At 44.3% G+C, this 17,809-nt stretch overlaps 1 protein-coding gene across 1 annotated transcript in view; it reads left to right on the forward strand.

Annotated features, from left to right (window-relative positions):
• LOC129814221 (netrin receptor UNC5C-like) overlaps positions 1-17,809 on the forward strand; it is a gene marked incomplete in the record, with an annotated part of 175,978 nt that overhangs the window by 71,077 nt on the left and 87,092 nt on the right. Inside the window, 1 exon segment of the mRNA XM_055867196.1 lies at positions 7,132-7,235. Coding sequence (XP_055723171.1) covers positions 7,132-7,235 — 104 coding nt within the window.

The following is a 17,809-nucleotide window of genomic DNA, read 5'->3' on the forward strand; positions in this document are numbered from 1 at the left end:
TATCACTCAGGGGATTCTCATTTTGTTTCTCTCTACCTCTATTTCTCTTTGTCTCTCTCTCTACCTCTCTCTCAATTCCTTTCAATTCAAGTGCTTTAATGGCATGGGAAACTTTTGTTAACATTGCCAAAGCAAGTGAAGTAGATAATAAACAAAAGTGAAATAAACAATAAAAATGAACAGTAAACATTACACTCACAGAAATTCCTAAAGAATATAGGTATTTCGAATGTCATATTATGTTTATATACAGTGTTGTAACGATGTGCAAATAGTTAAAGTACAAAAGGGAAAATAAATACACATAACTATGGGTTGTATTTACAATGGTGTTTGTTCTTCACTGGTTTCCCTGTTCTTCTGGCAACAGGTCAAAGATATTGCTGCTGTGATGGTATTTCACCCAATAGATATGGGAGTTTATCAAAATTGGGTTTGTTTTCAAATTCTTTGTGAATCTGTGTAATCTGAGGGAAATATGTGTCTCTAAAATGGTCATACATTTGGCAGGAGTTTAGGAAGTGCAGCTCAGTTTCCACCTCATTATGTGGGCAGTGTGCACATAGCCTGTCTTCTCTTGAGAGCCTGGTCTACCGACGGCGGCCTTTCTCAATAGCAAGGCTATGCTCACTGAGTCTGTACATAGTCAAAGCTTTCCTTATGTTTAGGTCAGTCACAGTGGTCAGGTATTCTGCCACTGTGTACTCTCTGTTTAGGGCCAAATAGCATTCTAGTTTGCTCAGTTTTTTTGTAAATTCTTTCCAATGTGTCAAGTAATTATCTTTTTGTTTTATCGTGATTTGGTTGGGTCTAATTGTGTTGCTGTCCTGGGGCTCTGTGAGGTGTGTTTGTGTTTGTGAACAGAGCCCCAGGACCAGCTTCCTTCGGGGACTCTTCTCCAGGTTCATCTCTCTGTAGGTGATTGCTTTGTTATGGAAAGTTTGGGAATCGCTTTCTTTTAAGTGGTTGTAGAATTTAACGGGTCTTTTCTGGATTTTGTACACTAAGGATATTTTTGCAGAATTCTGCATGCAGAGTGTCAATTTGGTGTTTGTCCCATTTTGTGAATTCTTGGTTGGTGAGCAGACACCAGACCTCACAACCATAAAGGGCAATGGGTTCTATAACTGATTCAAGTATTTCTAGATCCTAATTTGTAATGAGAATGAGAGTTGACCTCTTCTCTTCCTGCAGGGGATATGGAGCGGTGAGATGATCAATGACACGTTTCTATTCCAGTTGTACTTCTCTCTATGGGGATCGTCCTCCATGCCTGGTTCCTCTCTAGGTTTCTTCCTAGGTTCCTGCCTTTTCACTGTGTTTTTCCTAGCCACTGTGCTTCTACAACTGCATTGCTTTCTCTTTGAGGTTTTAGGCTGGGTTTCTGTATAAGAACTTTATCTGCTGATATAAAAAGGGCTTTATAAAGGCATTTGATTGATTGATTAACAGGAGACAGGAGATCATGAAGCCATCTGAACGTGAGCAAGACAAACGAGATGATCGTGGACTCCAGGAAAAGGAGGGCCGAACACACCCCCATGCACATCGACGGGGCTGCAGTGGAGCGGGTTGGGAGTTTCAAGTTCCTTGGTGTCCACATCAGCAACAAACTATCATGGTCCGAACACACCAAGAATGTCATGAAGAGGGCACGACAATGCCTTTTCCCCCTCAGGAGACTGAATAGATTTAGCATGGGTCCCCAGATCCTCAAAAAGTTCTACAGCTGTACGGACCATCAAGAGCATCCTGACCGGTTGCATCATCGCCTGGTATGGCAACTGCTCGGCATCCAACCATAAGGCGCTACAGAGGGTAGTGCGTACAGCCCAGTACACCACTTGGGCCAAGCTTCCTGCCATCCAGGACCTATATACTAGGCGGTGTCAGAGGAAGCCCCATAATTTTTCTAAGACTCCAGTCAACCAAGTCATAGACTGTTCTTTCTGCTATCGCACGGCAAGAGGTGCCGGAGCGCCAAGTCTAGGTCCAAAAGGCTCCTTAACAGCTTCTACCCCCAAGCCAATAGAATTTTGAACAATTAATCAAATGACCACCAAGACTAAGGGGGGTAAGCCTTCCGGCCTGCTGCACGACATCACAGTTCTTTAAAGGGGAATTAGAAAAACTTTCAACTTCATATTCATCATCTCCAGCACCACCCCAACATCAACATATGTGAAAATGGCGCATTTCTGTTTTGTAGTAAAAATTATATAGATAAGTGTTTCCAATGACATCATCAACCAATTAGTAGACAATTAGTAGGCAATTAGTGGGCAATTAGTAGGCAATTAGTAGGCTATGCTGATGCTGGGGTGTTGCTGGAGATGATGAATATGAAGTTGAAAAATTGTGAAGTTTCCCTTTAATAGCATTTGTTGAGATCCTCTCTCTCTCTTCCTCTCCTTCCCTCTCTCTCTATGTCAGCAGCAGATTCAGACTTGCCATGTCACGCCCTGAACATAGTAAGCTGTTTTTTCTCGGTGTTTGTTGGGGCGTGACGGTGACTTGGGTGGGTTATCTAGGTGAATTTGTATGTCTGTAGTGGCCTGATATGGTTCCCAATCAGAGGCAGCTGTTTATCGTTGTCTCTGATTGGGGATCATGTTTAGGCAGCCATTTCCCTTTTGTGTTTGTGGGATCTTGTCTACAGTAAGTTGCCTTTGTGCACTCCAGTAGCTTCACGTTTCGTTTGTGCTTTTGTTGTTTTGTTTAGTGAGTTTCTCTTTATTACAATGATGTGGACCTCTATGCACGCTGCGCCTTGATCTACTCTTTTCAACGATCTTGACAGAAGATCCCACCAACAAAGGACCAAGCAGCGTGCCCAGGAGGAGGAAGTATCCTGGACTTGGGAAGAGATCCTGGATGGGAAGGGATCCTGGACTTGGGAGGAAATCCTGGCAGGACAGGTTCGCCTTCCTTGGCGGGAGTCGCCTAGGAGCATGAGAAGACAGCAACGACGTCGGGGAGGTAGGCCACAGAAACCCAAGAATATTTTGGAGGGGGGCACATGGAGCAGTCGGCGAAGTTGAGGGGTGAGTCAGAGACTGTCGAGGAGTTATTGGACAGATTGGAGGAGAGTGAACGGAGGGGAGAGTTAGAGACCTTTGAGGAGTTGTTGATCAAATTGGAGGAGAGTGAATGGAGGGGAGAGTTAGAGACCTTCGAGGAGTTGTTGACTAAATTGGAGGAGAGTGAAGAGAGAGAGCTGTTGGTTTGGCGTAGTATGCACGGCATTCGCCCCGAGGAGCGTGTTAGCTGTCTGATGCCACCTGTGTCAGTTCCTCGTACTCGTCCTGAAACGTGTGTTAAATTTCCGGAACAATTGATGCCGGCTATGCACACCAGGTCTCCAGTGTACCTTCACAACCCAGTGCGTCCTGTGCCAACTCCTCGCACTCTCCCTCAAGTGCGCTTTTCCAGTCAGGTGTGTCCTGTTCCTGTTCCTCGCACTCTCCCTCAACTGCGTGTCCCCAGTCAGGTCCATCCTGTTCCTCTTCCCTGCACTCACCCTGAGGTGCGTGTCATCAGCCCGGTGCCACCTGTACCGGTCCCACGCATCAGGTCTCCAGTGCGCATCCACAGTCCAGTACGTCCTGTGCCTCTTCCCCGCACTCGCCCTGAGATGCGTGTCATCAGCCCGGTGCCACCGGTACTGGTCCCACGCATCAGGCTTCCAGTGCGCCTCCCCAGTCCAGAGCTTCCGGCGACAGTTCCCAGTCCAGAGCTTCCGGCAACAGTTCCCAGTCCAGACCTTCTGGCGACGTTTCACGGTCCAGAGCTTCCTGCGACGTTTCACGGTCCGGAACCTGCAACGACGGGCCACGGTCCGGAACCTCCAACGACGGGCCACGGTCCGGAACCTCCTGAGACGGACCACGGTGCGGAACCTCCTGAGACGGGCCACGGTGCGGAACCTCCTGAGACGGTCTACGGTGCGGAATCTCCTCAGACGGTCTACGGTGCGGAACCTCCTGAGACGGTCTACGGTGCGGACCCTCCTGAGACGGTCTACGGTGCGGACCCTCCTGAGACGGTCTACGGTGCGGACCCTCCTGAGACGGTCTACGGTACGGACCCTCCTGAGACGGTCTACGGTGCGGACCCTCCTGAGACGGTCTGCGGTGCGGAACCTCCTGAGACGGTCTACGGTGCGGAACCTCCTGAGATGGTCTACGGTGCGGACCCTCCTGAGACGGTCTACGGTGCGGACCCTCCTGAGACGGTCTACGGTGCGGAACCTCCTGAGACGGTCTACGGTGCGGACCCTCCTGAGACGGTCTACGGTGCGGAACCTCCTGAGACGGTCTACGGTGCGGACCCTCCTGAGACGGTCTACGGTGCGGAACCTCCTGAGACGGTCTGCGGTCCGGAGCCTCCAGCGATGGACGGCGGTCCGGAGCCTCTGGCGACAACCCACGGTCCGTCCGGAGTTTCTGGCGATGCGCCCCGCACCGGAGCCGCCCCCGACGCCCTGCGTCATGCATCCTAGATGCACACCCGGACCCTCCCCTATTGAGTCAGATTTTGCGGTTGGAGTCCGCACCTTTGGGGTACTGTCACGCCCTGAACATAGTAAGCTGTTTTTTCTCTGTGTTTGTTGGGGCGTGATGGTGACTTGGGGGGGTTATTTAGGTGAATTTGTATGTCTATGGTGGCCTGATATGGTTCCCAATCAGAGGCAGCTGTTTATCGTTGTCTCTGATTGGGGATCATATTTAGGCAGCCATTTCCCTTTTGTGTTTGTGGGATCTTATCTACAGTAAGTTGCCTTTGTGCACTCCAGTAGCGTCATGTTTCGTTTGTGCGTTTGTTGTTTTGTTTAGTGAGTTTCTCTTTTTTAAATGATGTGGAACTCTATGCGTGCTGAGCCTTGGTCTACTCTTTTCAACGATCGTGACATGCCACTGGGTAGTAGTCAGATTGTGTGGATGTGGGCATTTGTGTGTTCTAGTTTGCTCACAATACAATTGTGACAAGGAGACCATTTCTGAACCAGCTTGGTGGAGCATTTTTGGATCTGCGTGTCTGCAGATCTTCTTTCTTCCAGAAACCAAAAACAAAATGATAAAGCCATCTATAACCATACATTCCTATTTTACGTTCGCACAGGATGTCTACAGCAACCCTATTTTATCACATTCCAAAAGGACCTGATTTAAGGAGAATCTGACTAAATCTTTCTACAGAAGTTGGGGAATGCTTAACTACCCCAAAGGGTGGTTTCCATGGATACTGAGAGGTGCTGAGGTAGAAACTGATGTTCGGGAGTTCTGACCCAAAGAAATTAGGAAGCTCTCTCTCACGACATCACAACCACATCACAAATATCCTTGACTCTCGGTCTCTGACTTTCTGAAGGGTAATATTCTTATACCGGATGCACTATGTCCGTCCATATAGGTCACTGATTGCATGCGTATCTGGCCCTACAGCAGAACGATCTGAAGTGAACCATTTCATTTCAAACTGACATAAAGAGGTGGATTGGTATCAAATACATCAAACACATGGTTTCCACATTACTATGAGCCTCCTGTGTTGTACAGTATGTGAAAGTATGCTTTGCTTTTCTCTTGGTTGTGTATCGATGGCCGCTGAGGGGTTAAAACTCAGAGGAAGAGTTCATGGAAACCCTTGACTCAGTGTACTTATAGAGAATATATCATTTTCAGCTTGGCTTGCCATTCAGCTCTGGGCTTTCTTTGCTTTGTAAGCAGGGCTGGTCCATGCTTGGTTTACCAGAGATAGTCAGAGTAGGGTTCATATCAGCTCCTCCAGCCCATTCTCAGGGATTACACACTGTGGCAGGGAGTTACTGTGGGCGTGGAGTGTGTGTGTGTGCTAGTAGACACTATGGGCTATATTCTATATTTGGTGACCGGATTTTTAATATGTCTAAACAAGAATCGAACTGCATGAATATTTAAATTCATACACACACTCAACAACATTTTTAAAAATAGAAACAAAAATAACCACTGCTGCATTAACTCACCACTGCATTAACTCACTACTGTATTAACTCACTACTGTATTAACTCACTACTGTATTAACTCACCACTGCATTAACTCACTACTGTATTAACTCACTACTGTATTAACTCACTACTGTATTAACTCACTACTGCATTAACTCACTACTGTATTAACTCACTACTGTATTAACTCACTACTGTATTAACTCACTACTGTATTAACTCACTACTGTATTAACTCACTACTGCATTAACTCACTACTGTATTAACTCACTACTGTATTAACTCACTACTGTATTAACTCACTACTGCATTAACTCACTACTGCATTAACTTTAGTTTTTTGCTATACAGGAACATTGTTATTCTAGACTATTCTGTAAATGTGGTTACTCTGTTTGATTAAATGTTCTGTGTCAGGGAGTTAGTGTGGTTCAAAAGCAGAACAGGGATATTGCAGGCTGTGGAAAGTACTGTCACTGGAGTTTGAGTGTACGACTGTGTACTTGATGCTCCACTGAGTCTGGTCTCTTGCAATTGTAGTGCTACAGCTCCCTCTCTGCTCCTCTGTCAGCCTGTGTCCCAGCAGCTGATGATATATGTCTAATGAGCTTTGGGTTTCAGTGTAGCATGAGCAAGAGAAAGAGAGAGAGATATTCCAAGGAGTGCATGTTTTGCCAAGGAGTGCATTTTGGTTGATGATGATCCGTTGATTATTTGATTCAGTAGTGCTAGGGCAAAAACCAAAAGGACCGTGTTTGGGAAACGCTGCTAAATGCAGGAAATATTATAGCTGTGTACTGAGAAACGACATTCTACAAGCTTCAAAGCCTTTTTTTAATCAAATACATCCTTGCCATATCAAAGACATCATTGCCATGTCAAAGACGTCAGTTACCATATCAGAGACATCAGTTACCATGTCAAAGACGTCAGTTACCATGTCAAAGACGTCTGTTCCCATGTCAAAGACGTCAGTTACCATGTCAAAGACGTCAGTTACCATGTCAAAGACGTCAGTTACCCTGTCAAAGACGTCAGTTACCCTGTCAAAGACGTCAGTTACCATGTCAAAGACATCAGTGCCATGTCATGTGAGGAATATGTTACATAATGTTTATCTATGGTTTGTCTTTCTCCAGATCTCAGGAAGACGTTTGACCAGGAGCCTCTGGGAAAGGAAGTGTCTCTAGAACAGGAAGTGCTTCTTCAGTGCCGCCCCCCAGAAGGAATCCCTGCTGCTGAGGTAAGGGTCAAAGGTTATGGCTCAAAGCTACAGTGACTCTCTGGTATTTGGTCGTCCAATGAATGAACATAAACAGTCAAGTAAAGCAGGTAACTTTAACTGGTTAACAAACACTTATCCTGAAAGTCAGCCTGAAAATGCAGAACTTTGTTGTGTCGCTGGAGCTACTGAGCAGCAGAGCCTAAAGCTGTAGCCCCATAATGTCAGATACACTGGGACCCCATGTCTCTACTCCTCCTTAACAGATGGCAACTCCAAGCCCTCCTCACTCCTGATCTTAACGAATAGAGCTGGCTATGCCGCAAACAACATGACAAAGCAATACGATGTACAGCTCTTAAAACAACCAAATGTTTTCCAGCCTCATTGTGTGTCTTTTTTTACCCACCGATAAAGTTGAAGGAAATCCTTCAATTGCACTTCCTGCAGGGAAGATTAGCCAAATGAATTGTCCTGCTCTGAAGGAGAGGTTTGGTAGTAGAGCTGCAGGGACTGTTAGAGCTAGTTTCCTCACACTCAATTACCATTGTTCCTGATGTGTTATGGTTCCCACCATCAACCACATTCCTGGAAGCTTGTTTTAATAAAAAACTGTATTAATAGTGATTGTTAGAATCTTAAGATGTTGTATCTTTTAAGTTGCCTGGATTTGAGATTTAAGTTGTATTGTATCTAAGTTGTATTGTAAGCATGCCCCTTTCAAACAATTTAGAAGAACAGATATAGCCCTTGGTTCACTCCAGACTTGACTGCCCTTGACCAGCACAAAAACATCCTGTGGTGTACTGCACTAGCATCGAATTGTCTCTGCGATATGCAACTTTTCAGGGAAGTCAGGAACCAATATACACAGTCAGTTAAGAAAGCAAAGGCTAGCTTTTTCAAACAGAAATTTGCATTTGCATCCTGCATCCTGCACTAATTCCAAAAAGTTTTGGGACACTGTAAAGTCCATGGAGAATAAGAGCACCTCCTCCCAGCTACCCACTGCACTGAGGCTAGGAAACACTGTCACCACCAATAAATCCACGATAATCGAGAATTTCAAGAAGCATTTCTCTACGGCTGGCCATGCTTTCCACCTGGCTACCACAACCCCGGCCAACAGCTCTGCACCCCCTATAGGAAAATGGCCCAAGCCCCTCCCCCCGCTTCTCCTTCACCCTAATCCAGACAGATGATGTTCTGATAGAGCTGCAAAATCTGGATCCCTACAAATCAGCTGGGCTAGACAATCTGGACCCTCTCTTCCTAAAATTATCCACCGTCATTGTTGCAACCCCTATTTACTAGTCTGTTCAACCTCTCTTTCGTATCATCTGAGATTCCTAAAGATTGGAAAGCGGCCACGGTCATCCCCCTCTTCAAAGGGGGAGACACTCTAGACCCAAACTTTTATAGACCTATATCTATCCTGCCCTGCCTTTCTAAAGTCTTCGAAATCCAAGTGAACAAACAGATCACCAACCATTTCGAATCCCACCGTACCTTCTTCGCTATTCAATCCGGTTTCCGAGCTGGTCATGGGTGCACCTCAGCCACGCTCAAGGTCCTAAACGATATCATAACCGCCATCGATAAAAGACAGTACTGTACTGTGCAGCCATCTTCATCGACCTGGCCAAGGCTTTAGGTGTCTGGCTAGACTGTAAACTCTCCTTCCAGACTCATATTAAGCATCTCCAATTCAAAATTAAATCTAGAATCAGCTTCCTATTTCGCAACAACGCATCCTTCACTCTTGCTGCCAACCTACCCTCGTAAAACTGACTATCCTACCGATCCTTGACTTCGGCGATGCCATTTACAAAATAGCCTCCAACACTCCTCAGCAAATTGGATGCAGTCTATCACAGTGCCATCCGTTTTGTCACCAAAGCCCCATATACTACCTACCACTGCGACCTGTATGCTCTCCTCGCCACATATTCGTCGCCAAACCCACTGGCTCCAGGTCATCTATAAGTCTTTGCTAGGTAAAGCTCCGCCTTAGCTCAGCTCACTGGTCACCATAGCAACACCCACCCGTAGCACGCGCTCCAGCAGGTATATTTCACTGGTCATCCCCAAAGCCAACATCTCATTTCACCGCCTCTCCTTCCAGTTCTCTGCTGCCAATGACTGGAACGAATTGCAAAAATCATTGAAGTTGGAGACTTATATCTCCCTCACTAACTTTAAGCATCAGCTATCTGAGCAGCTTACCAATCGCTGCAGTTGTACACAGCCCATATGTCTAACTACCTACCTCATCCCATATTTGTTTTAGTTTTTTTCTGCTCTTTTGCACACCAGTATTTCTACTTGCACATCCTCATCTGCACATCTATCACTCCAGTGTTAATTGCTAAATTGTAATTACTTCGCCACTATGACCTATTTATTGCCTTACCTCCTTACTTCATTTGCACACACTGTATAAAGATTTTTCTATTGTGTTATCCCATGTATAACACTGTGTTGTTGTTTTTGTCGCTTTGCTTTATCTTGGCTAGGTCGCAGTTGTAAATGAGAACTTGTTCTCAACTGGCCTACCTGGTTAACCTCTCTGGGTTAGGTGGGACGCAATCGTCCCACCTGGCCAATAGCCAGGGAAAATACAGAGCGCCATATTCAAATAAAATGATATAAAAATCAAACTTTCATTAAATCACACATGTAAGATACCAAATTAAAACTACACTCGTTGTGAATCCAGCCAACATGTCAGATTTCAAAAAGGCTTTTCGGCGAAAGCATAAGATGCTATTATCTGAAGATAGCACAACAGTAAACAAAGAAAGTAGCATATTTCAACACTGGAGGCACGACACAAAACGCAGAAATAAAAATATTATTCATACCTTACCTTTGACGAAATTCTTTTGTTTTTTGCTCTCCAATATGTCCCATAAACATCACAAATGGTCCTTTTGTTCAATTAATTCCGTCGATATATATCCAAAATGTCAATTTATTTGGCGCGTTTCATCCAGAAAAACACAGCTTCCAACTTGCGCAACGTCACTACAAAATATATCAAAAGTTACATGTAAACTTTATCAAAACATTTCAAACTACTTTTTTAATACAACGTTAGGTATTTTTAAACGTTAATAATCGATCAATTTGAAGACTGGATGATCTGTGTTCAATACAAAAAGAAAACAAACTGACGCAACTTTTTTGGTAATGTGCCTCTCTCAAACAATTTACTTCAAGTGACCCTCTTTTACGATGGCCGTACTTCTTCATTACACAAAGGAATAACCTCAACCAATTTCCAAAGACTGGTGACATCCAGTGGAAGCGGTAGGAACTGCAAACAAGTCCCTTAGAAACTTGGTGTCCCAATGAAAACTCATTGAAAAGACAGTGACCTCAAAAAAATAAAAATTCGGAATGGTTTGTCCTCGGGGTTTTGCCTGCTACATAAGTTCTGTTATGCTCACAGACATGATTTAAACAGTTTTAGAAACTTCAGAGTGTTGTCTATCCAAATCTACTAATAATATGCATATCTTATATTCTGGGGATGAGTAGAAGGAAGTTGAAATTGGGCACGCTATTTATCCAAAAGTGAAAATGCTGCCCCCTACCCCGAAGAAGTTAAATAAAGGTGAAATAAAAAAATAAAGAAATCTGCTTTAAGATGGTATTGTATCTGGCTCAGATATGCCAAACCCTCAGGATGCCTTACTGAACTAAATTAGACAATGCCAATAACTAGAAGTAGAAGTTATATCCTATGTCAAACTCTCTTTATGTCAGAAAAGAACATTGTTTTTTCAGTAGCTTGTCTCAGTCATTCTCTTATAATAATACTGAGATGTTCCACACTTTCTAATGCCCAGAAAAGCACTCCTCTTTCAGCTGCTGCCTCACTGGGCTTTTCATGGCCATGTTTGGGTATTTCCTGAAGGCTGGCCAGTCATCACAATGTGGGTAAGGGAGGGACACCGTGTAGTTATCGGCAATAAGAGCAGGGCTCCTAAACTGTGTCACTGTGTGTTATCCTCCATCTGCCAAGTAGCACCCTTCCCTACCCCACATCGTCCCTATTCTACAACCTGACAATGTTGTGGTGAATTCTAAGGCCTGAGTCATCGATTACAGGGACATGGAGAGAAAGAGGGAGGACGAAAGGAGGAGAGAGACAGGGAGAGAAAGAGGGAGGATGAAAGGAGGAGAGGGACAGGGAGAGGAGGGAAGATGAAAGGAGGAGAGGGACAGGGAGAGAAGGAGGGAGGATGAAAGGAGGAGAGGGACAGGGAGAGAAAGAGGGAGGATGAAAGGAGGAGAGGGACAGGGAGAGAAAGAGGGAGGATGAAAGGAGGAGAGGGACAGGGAGAGAAAGAGGGAGGATGAAAGGAGGAGGGACAGGGAGAGAAAGAGAGAGGATGAAAGGAGGAGAGGGACAGGGAGAGAAAGAGAGAGGATGAAAGGAGGAGAGGGACAGGGAGAGAAAGAGGGAGGAGAGGGACAGGGAGAGAAGGAGGGAAGATGAAAGGAGGAGAGGGACTTGGAGAGAAGGAAGGAGGATGAAAGGAGCAGAGGGACAGGGAGAGAAAGAGAGAGAGAGAAATAGAAAGAGGGGGAGGGAGTTAGTGTGTGACAGAATTAGTGTGCTTTGGAGTGAGTTCTTCACAGGTCTGAACCCTCAAAAGGCCTGCGACTGACCCGGAAAAGCTGAGTTAAGTGAGTGGAACTGCCTTGCTTTTATCCCCAATGAGAAATACTGACCTACTAAATGGAGTAAAGTTTGGGCCAAACTCTCTGGAAAACTCTCTTTAGGCATTTTCTATTGGTGATTCCGACACTTTGTTTCAGAGTGATGCCAATCAAGCTTCTCTCTGATTGGCTCAGTGAGATAATTAAGACTCAACAGGAGCACAATTGTGATGACACACCTGTGCTCATCAAGGCCTTACTGTTACTGTAGCAACACAGCTGTGCGCTGACGGGAAAGAGAGAATCACTGTCATCATCAACCAAGGATAATGAAGTCTGAATAGAATGACAGATTGTAGTTTGGAATGAAAAGGGACGGGAGGGGGTACTGTATTGAAGTGAAGCCTAGGCTGACCGCCACCGCTTGTGGAGAGAGGCAGGTATCCAACACCATTAATTACTCACACACACTTACCTCACTTGAAAAATGAAGACACCAGTCTATTATGCATATTTTTCTTATTTTCTGAAGTAAAACACAGCTGTTGAGGAAGAGCAAAACACCCCAACTGATCCTGAGAGCCTTTTCTCTCTCTCTGTCTGTCAGGCATTTTCTCACACAAACGCTTCAGGAACCCGGCTAGTGATAAACAGATGGTCCCAAGTCTGTGGTTACATGCATCTGCAGAAATATGTAGCAGGGTCACTGCAGAGGAAATATCTGTCATATTCCAGCCACAGGGAGACAGAGAGGGAGGGAGAGGGAGAAGAGCTGTTGAGGGTTGTTGGGTTTGGATCCAGTGGGTTGTCAGTTCTCTCTGTGACTCTTTTACTGGATGCCTATGACCAGGCCATGCCATGCCATTCCAGGCCAGAGTGAGTGAGGCAGGCAGGCTGGAAGGCACTGGCATGGTAGAGAGACTGCGGCCCATGTCAATGTGTCAATTCTGCCTATGTCTTACAGCACTATGCTAAATCATTTAGATGGATTCTCATGGAAAGCTGTCTTTTCCAGGAGTAGAGCTACGCAAGGATTCACATCACACATTCTAATAAAACAAAACATAATACTGTACTCTCACACACACCCCCACACACACACACACAGTTTGACTTGGTATGGACCTTGGATCCTGGGAGCAGCTTTTTTATTTGCTCTGGTACTTTATTACTGTAGGAAGGTCATTATATGTTGCTGGATTGAACATCGCCTCTGAAGACGCAATTGCTGGTGGTCAGTTTGTATCGTGAATGTAGCTGCGGAAGAGTAGAAGAGTAGCTGCTAATGGGGATCCTAATCAAATACCAAATGTATGTCAAAATCGCAATAGTATTACTACAAAATTATGAATGTTTTCTGAGGACAACAATAGCTAGGTTTCCATCCAACTGGCAACAGATTTTCATTTTCCCACCAGTGGTGTGTTTCCACCAAAGTCACACCTGCTCCCGCTCCCCCTCGCTGGCACTCGAGAGCACCAGGCAGCCCTTCCTTACGCACACCTGTCACCATCATTATGCGCAGCTGCGCAATATTGGCCTCACCTGGACTCCATTGCTTTGTTGATTGCCCTTCTATATCTGTCTGTTCCTCAGTTGGTTCCCTGTGTCAGCATTATTGTCATTGATGTCTTATTTTTCCCATGTCCAGATACTGTTCCTGTTCTGTTTCATGTCAGTTTTGTATTAAATGTTCACTCCCTGTACTTGGTTCTTGTCTCCAGCGTCGATTCCTACAAAATGTGCCTACTCTGGTCTTGGCATGTGCGCTCTTACCAACAGCTTGCAGGTACAGTTTGTGTAGGCTGTGCAGGTAGGCTAGACTACTTAATGAGATTATTATGGATAAGAGTGTCAAACGGCAACCGAGGCTCCTCAGAGGAGGAAGGGGAGGGCCATCCTCCTCATTGAATTTCATAAAAATAAAGTGAAACATTAAAAAACGTGTCCTTTTTTGATAAAACTATGGTAAATAAGTGATTAAAACACACTGTTTTGCAATGAAGGTCTACAGTAGCCTTAACAGCAGGGGTAGGGTAGCACCATGGTGTAGCTGGAGGACAGCTAGTTTCCGTCCTCCTCTGGGTACATTGACTTCAATACAAAACCTATGAGGCTCATGATTCTCACCCCCTTCCATAGACTTACACAGTAATTATGACAACTTCCGGAGGACATCCTCCAACATATCAGATCTCTTGCAGTATGAACTGACATGTTGTCCACCCAATCAATGAATCTAGTACTGAAAGGATAAGCTACAGCTAGCTAGCACTGCAGTGCATAAAATGTATTGAGTAATTGACTCAAAGAAAGAGAAAGACAATAGTTTAACCGTTTTGAACAAATATATTTATTTAAAAGGAAGGACAAGCATTAGTGAGAGAGAGAGAGAGAAAGAGAGCTAGCTATATTACATTGTATTTTTTGTTCACTAGCTAGTTTAGCCTACTCAAACGCCTGGCTCAGAGAGGAATGCTATGTTAGCTAGCTGGATATGGCTATCCAAACTTGGAATTCTTCTAAGTATTGTAAGCTTTTGGTTTTATTAATTTATTGCCACCACGGCCTGCTAAACTGTAACTGCTAAACTGCTTGCTGCCTACACTGTACTGCATGATTGTAGTGGGTTTACTTACGCTGTAGGTAGGCTGTGTGTAGCGGTTAGCGGTTATGATATGAAGGTTTGGCTTGGAAAAGTTTTTTCACCTGGTCACAGACAGCTGATGTGTTTAGCACTGAAGTCCACAAGCGAAGGGAAAAGGTGAGAAAGAGTAGGTCTGTCACCTTGACTACTAAAATTTTTCTCCCGAGCCTGTGTACCTACGTTGTAAACATTAATTCATAGGCCAGGTTGTAGCAACCTCATTATGGAATGAGGACAATTTAAGTAACATGTAAGCCTAAAACTATCGATGTTACATTGCGCTGGGTATGAACAGCAGTTATCCCATACAACACAATGCCATACCACTGTAACGGCAGATTTCCTACTCTTCGTCTGAAGAGAAGGTGTAGGGATCAGACCAAGACGCAGAGTGGAAAGTGTCCATGTTTTATTAACAAAATAACCTGAACACTAACGAAACAAAATAACAAAGAGAGTCTAACCGAAAACAGTCCCGTGTGGCACGAACACTGACACGAAATACAAACACCCACAAAAACACACGTGAAACCCCGGCTGCCTAAGTATGATTCTGGTCCCGTGTGGCTCAGTTGGTAGAGCATGGCGCTTGCAACGCCAGGGTTGTGGGTTCATTTCCCACGGGGGGACCAGGATGAATATGTATGAACTTTCCAATTTGTAAGTCGCTCTGGATAAGAGCGTCTGCTAAATGACTTAAATGTAAATGTAAGTTCTCAATCAGGGACAACGATTGACAGCTGCCTCTGATTGAGAATCATACCAGGCCGAACACACAAAACCCCAACATAGAAAACAACACATAGACAACCCACCCAAGTCACGCCCTGACCATACTAAATAAATACAAAACAAGAGAAAACAGGTCAGGAACGTGACAACAACACTCCTTCCATGGCCTCCAACTGCTCTTGAACGCTAGTAAAACTAAATGCAAACTCTTCAACCGATCACTGCCCGCAACCGCCCGACTAGCATCACTACTCTGGACGGTTCTGACTTAGGATATGTGGACAACTACAAATACCTAGGTGTCTGGCTAGACTGTAAACTCTCCTTCCAGACTCATATTAAGAATCTCCAATCCAAAATGAGAGCCTCCAACACTCTACTCAGCAAAGTGGATGCAGTCTATCGCAGTGCCATCTGCTTTGTCACCAAAGCCCCATATATCACCCAACACTGCGACCTGTATGCTCTCGTCGGCTGGCCCTCGCTACATATTCGTCGCCAGACCCACTGGCTCCAGGTCATCTATAAGTCTTTGCTAGGTAAATCTCCGCCTTATCACAGCTCACTGGTCACCATAACAACACCCACCCGTAGCACGGGCTCCAGCAGGTTTATCTCACTGGTCATCCCTAAAGCTAACACCAACTTTGGCCGTCTTTCCTTCCAGTTCTCTGCTGCCAATGACTGGAACGAATTGCAAAAATCGCTGAAGTTGGAGACATATCTGCCTCACTAACTTTTAAGCATCAGCTATCTGAGCAGCTTACCGATCGCTGCAGCTGTACATAGCCCATCTGTAAATAGCCCATCCAACTACCTACCTCATCCCCATATTGTTTTTATTTACTTTTTTGCTCTTTTGCACACCAGTATTTCTACTTGCGCATCATCATCTGCACATCTATCACTTCAGTGTTAATTTGCTAAATTGTAATTACGTCGCTACTATGGCCTATTTATTGCCTTACCTCCTTACTCCATTTGCACACACTGTATATAGATTTTTCTATTGTGTTATTGACTGTACTTTTGTTTATCCTATGTGTTGTTTTTGTCGCACTGCTTTGCTTTATCTTGGCCAGGTCACAGTTGTTCTCAACTGGCCTACCTGGTTAAATAAAGGTGAAATAAAATACATTTAAAAAATACTATTTGCTGTAATAGAAATAAGGCAGAAAAAATATATTGTCCTCCCTGATCTTAAACGTCACCGACCGCCACTGGCATCAATATCACCTTGCAATTTCACCACCTTGTGAAGTTCATCATAACTGATTTCATCTGTAGCCTAATAAACTTCATGGTTTCCTGTGTCATAGTGAGAGGACCACACACCACACCATCGCTTAACTCCAAGTTTACTTTGATATGATGGTTATTACAGTACATTTTGTTATGTTACAGCCTTGTTCTAGAATAGATTAAATATATATTTCTTCTCATCAATCTACACATAATAATTCTTCCATTTAAGCAGAAACAGTTAAAACAATTTTTTTTTGCAAATGTATTAAACTTAAAAACCTGAAATATCTCATTTACATAGAGAAGAATGGGAGAAACTCCCCATAGCACTGCATTGCAATATTTGCGCACCACCATTTCTCGCATAATTCATTTTACATACACAAAAGGATCACACCATGTCGAACAAACAAATGATCTGTCGGCATTTATAAAATTGTACCGAAACGACCCGTTTCCATCGCAGCTGTCGTGATTCTTTTTTTTACGGTATGACTTTACTCACATAAATACTGTGAATGGAAACATGGTTCATTTCTATTCTCCCACTGGTGCTGTTTTAAAAGGGATTATCAACATGTTATACGTAATGACATCCATGCAACACACCCACCACATTAATGGAGCATGGTCGTAATTGCAGTATGATCATCTGAGATTACATACTTCTACAGTTGACTTTTTACAATAGTTATCTGCTTCCATGTTTTTCTTACCTGTACTTTTCCAATCATTGGATTTATGTTATATTGAGTACATGTATGAGTGTGATGCATGTAGTGTAGTGTAACAAAAAAGACTGGTTTATGACTGGCTGTTTTTAAAAGCACCAGTTGGTGTGTGTTTTGGTGGTTTAAAACCTACCCTGACATCAATGATCCACTGATGCTGACCCGTAATAGTCAAAATAAGCTGCATTGATTCAATCCCAGCGGGCAAAACTGGTTGTTACGATGCCTCTATAACAAGAAAACAATGTTTTAAACCAGAACATGACATCATTATGGCGTCCCAAGCCAAACTCGATCCCCTCTGTTCATACAGCATACCTTCTTTTTGTGAAGAAGAAACAGAAACCTCCTCAGTACACAGACACAGGGTCGGTATGTGTTCCTCCACGGGCTGTGTTGAGACAGAGGAGGAATCATGCCTTCACGCCAAACAGACCCTTCACACATCTACATCCAATGCTACACATTAATATCTGATGTAACAATAGATAGTGGCACAAACACACAGTTTGACACACAAATGAACACGCACACACACATACACACACACACACTTGAACACACACACA

This window comes from Salvelinus fontinalis, chromosome 2 (assembly GCF_029448725.1).
Source record: "Salvelinus fontinalis isolate EN_2023a chromosome 2, ASM2944872v1, whole genome shotgun sequence".
Taxonomy (NCBI): Eukaryota; Metazoa; Chordata; class Actinopteri; order Salmoniformes; family Salmonidae; genus Salvelinus; species Salvelinus fontinalis.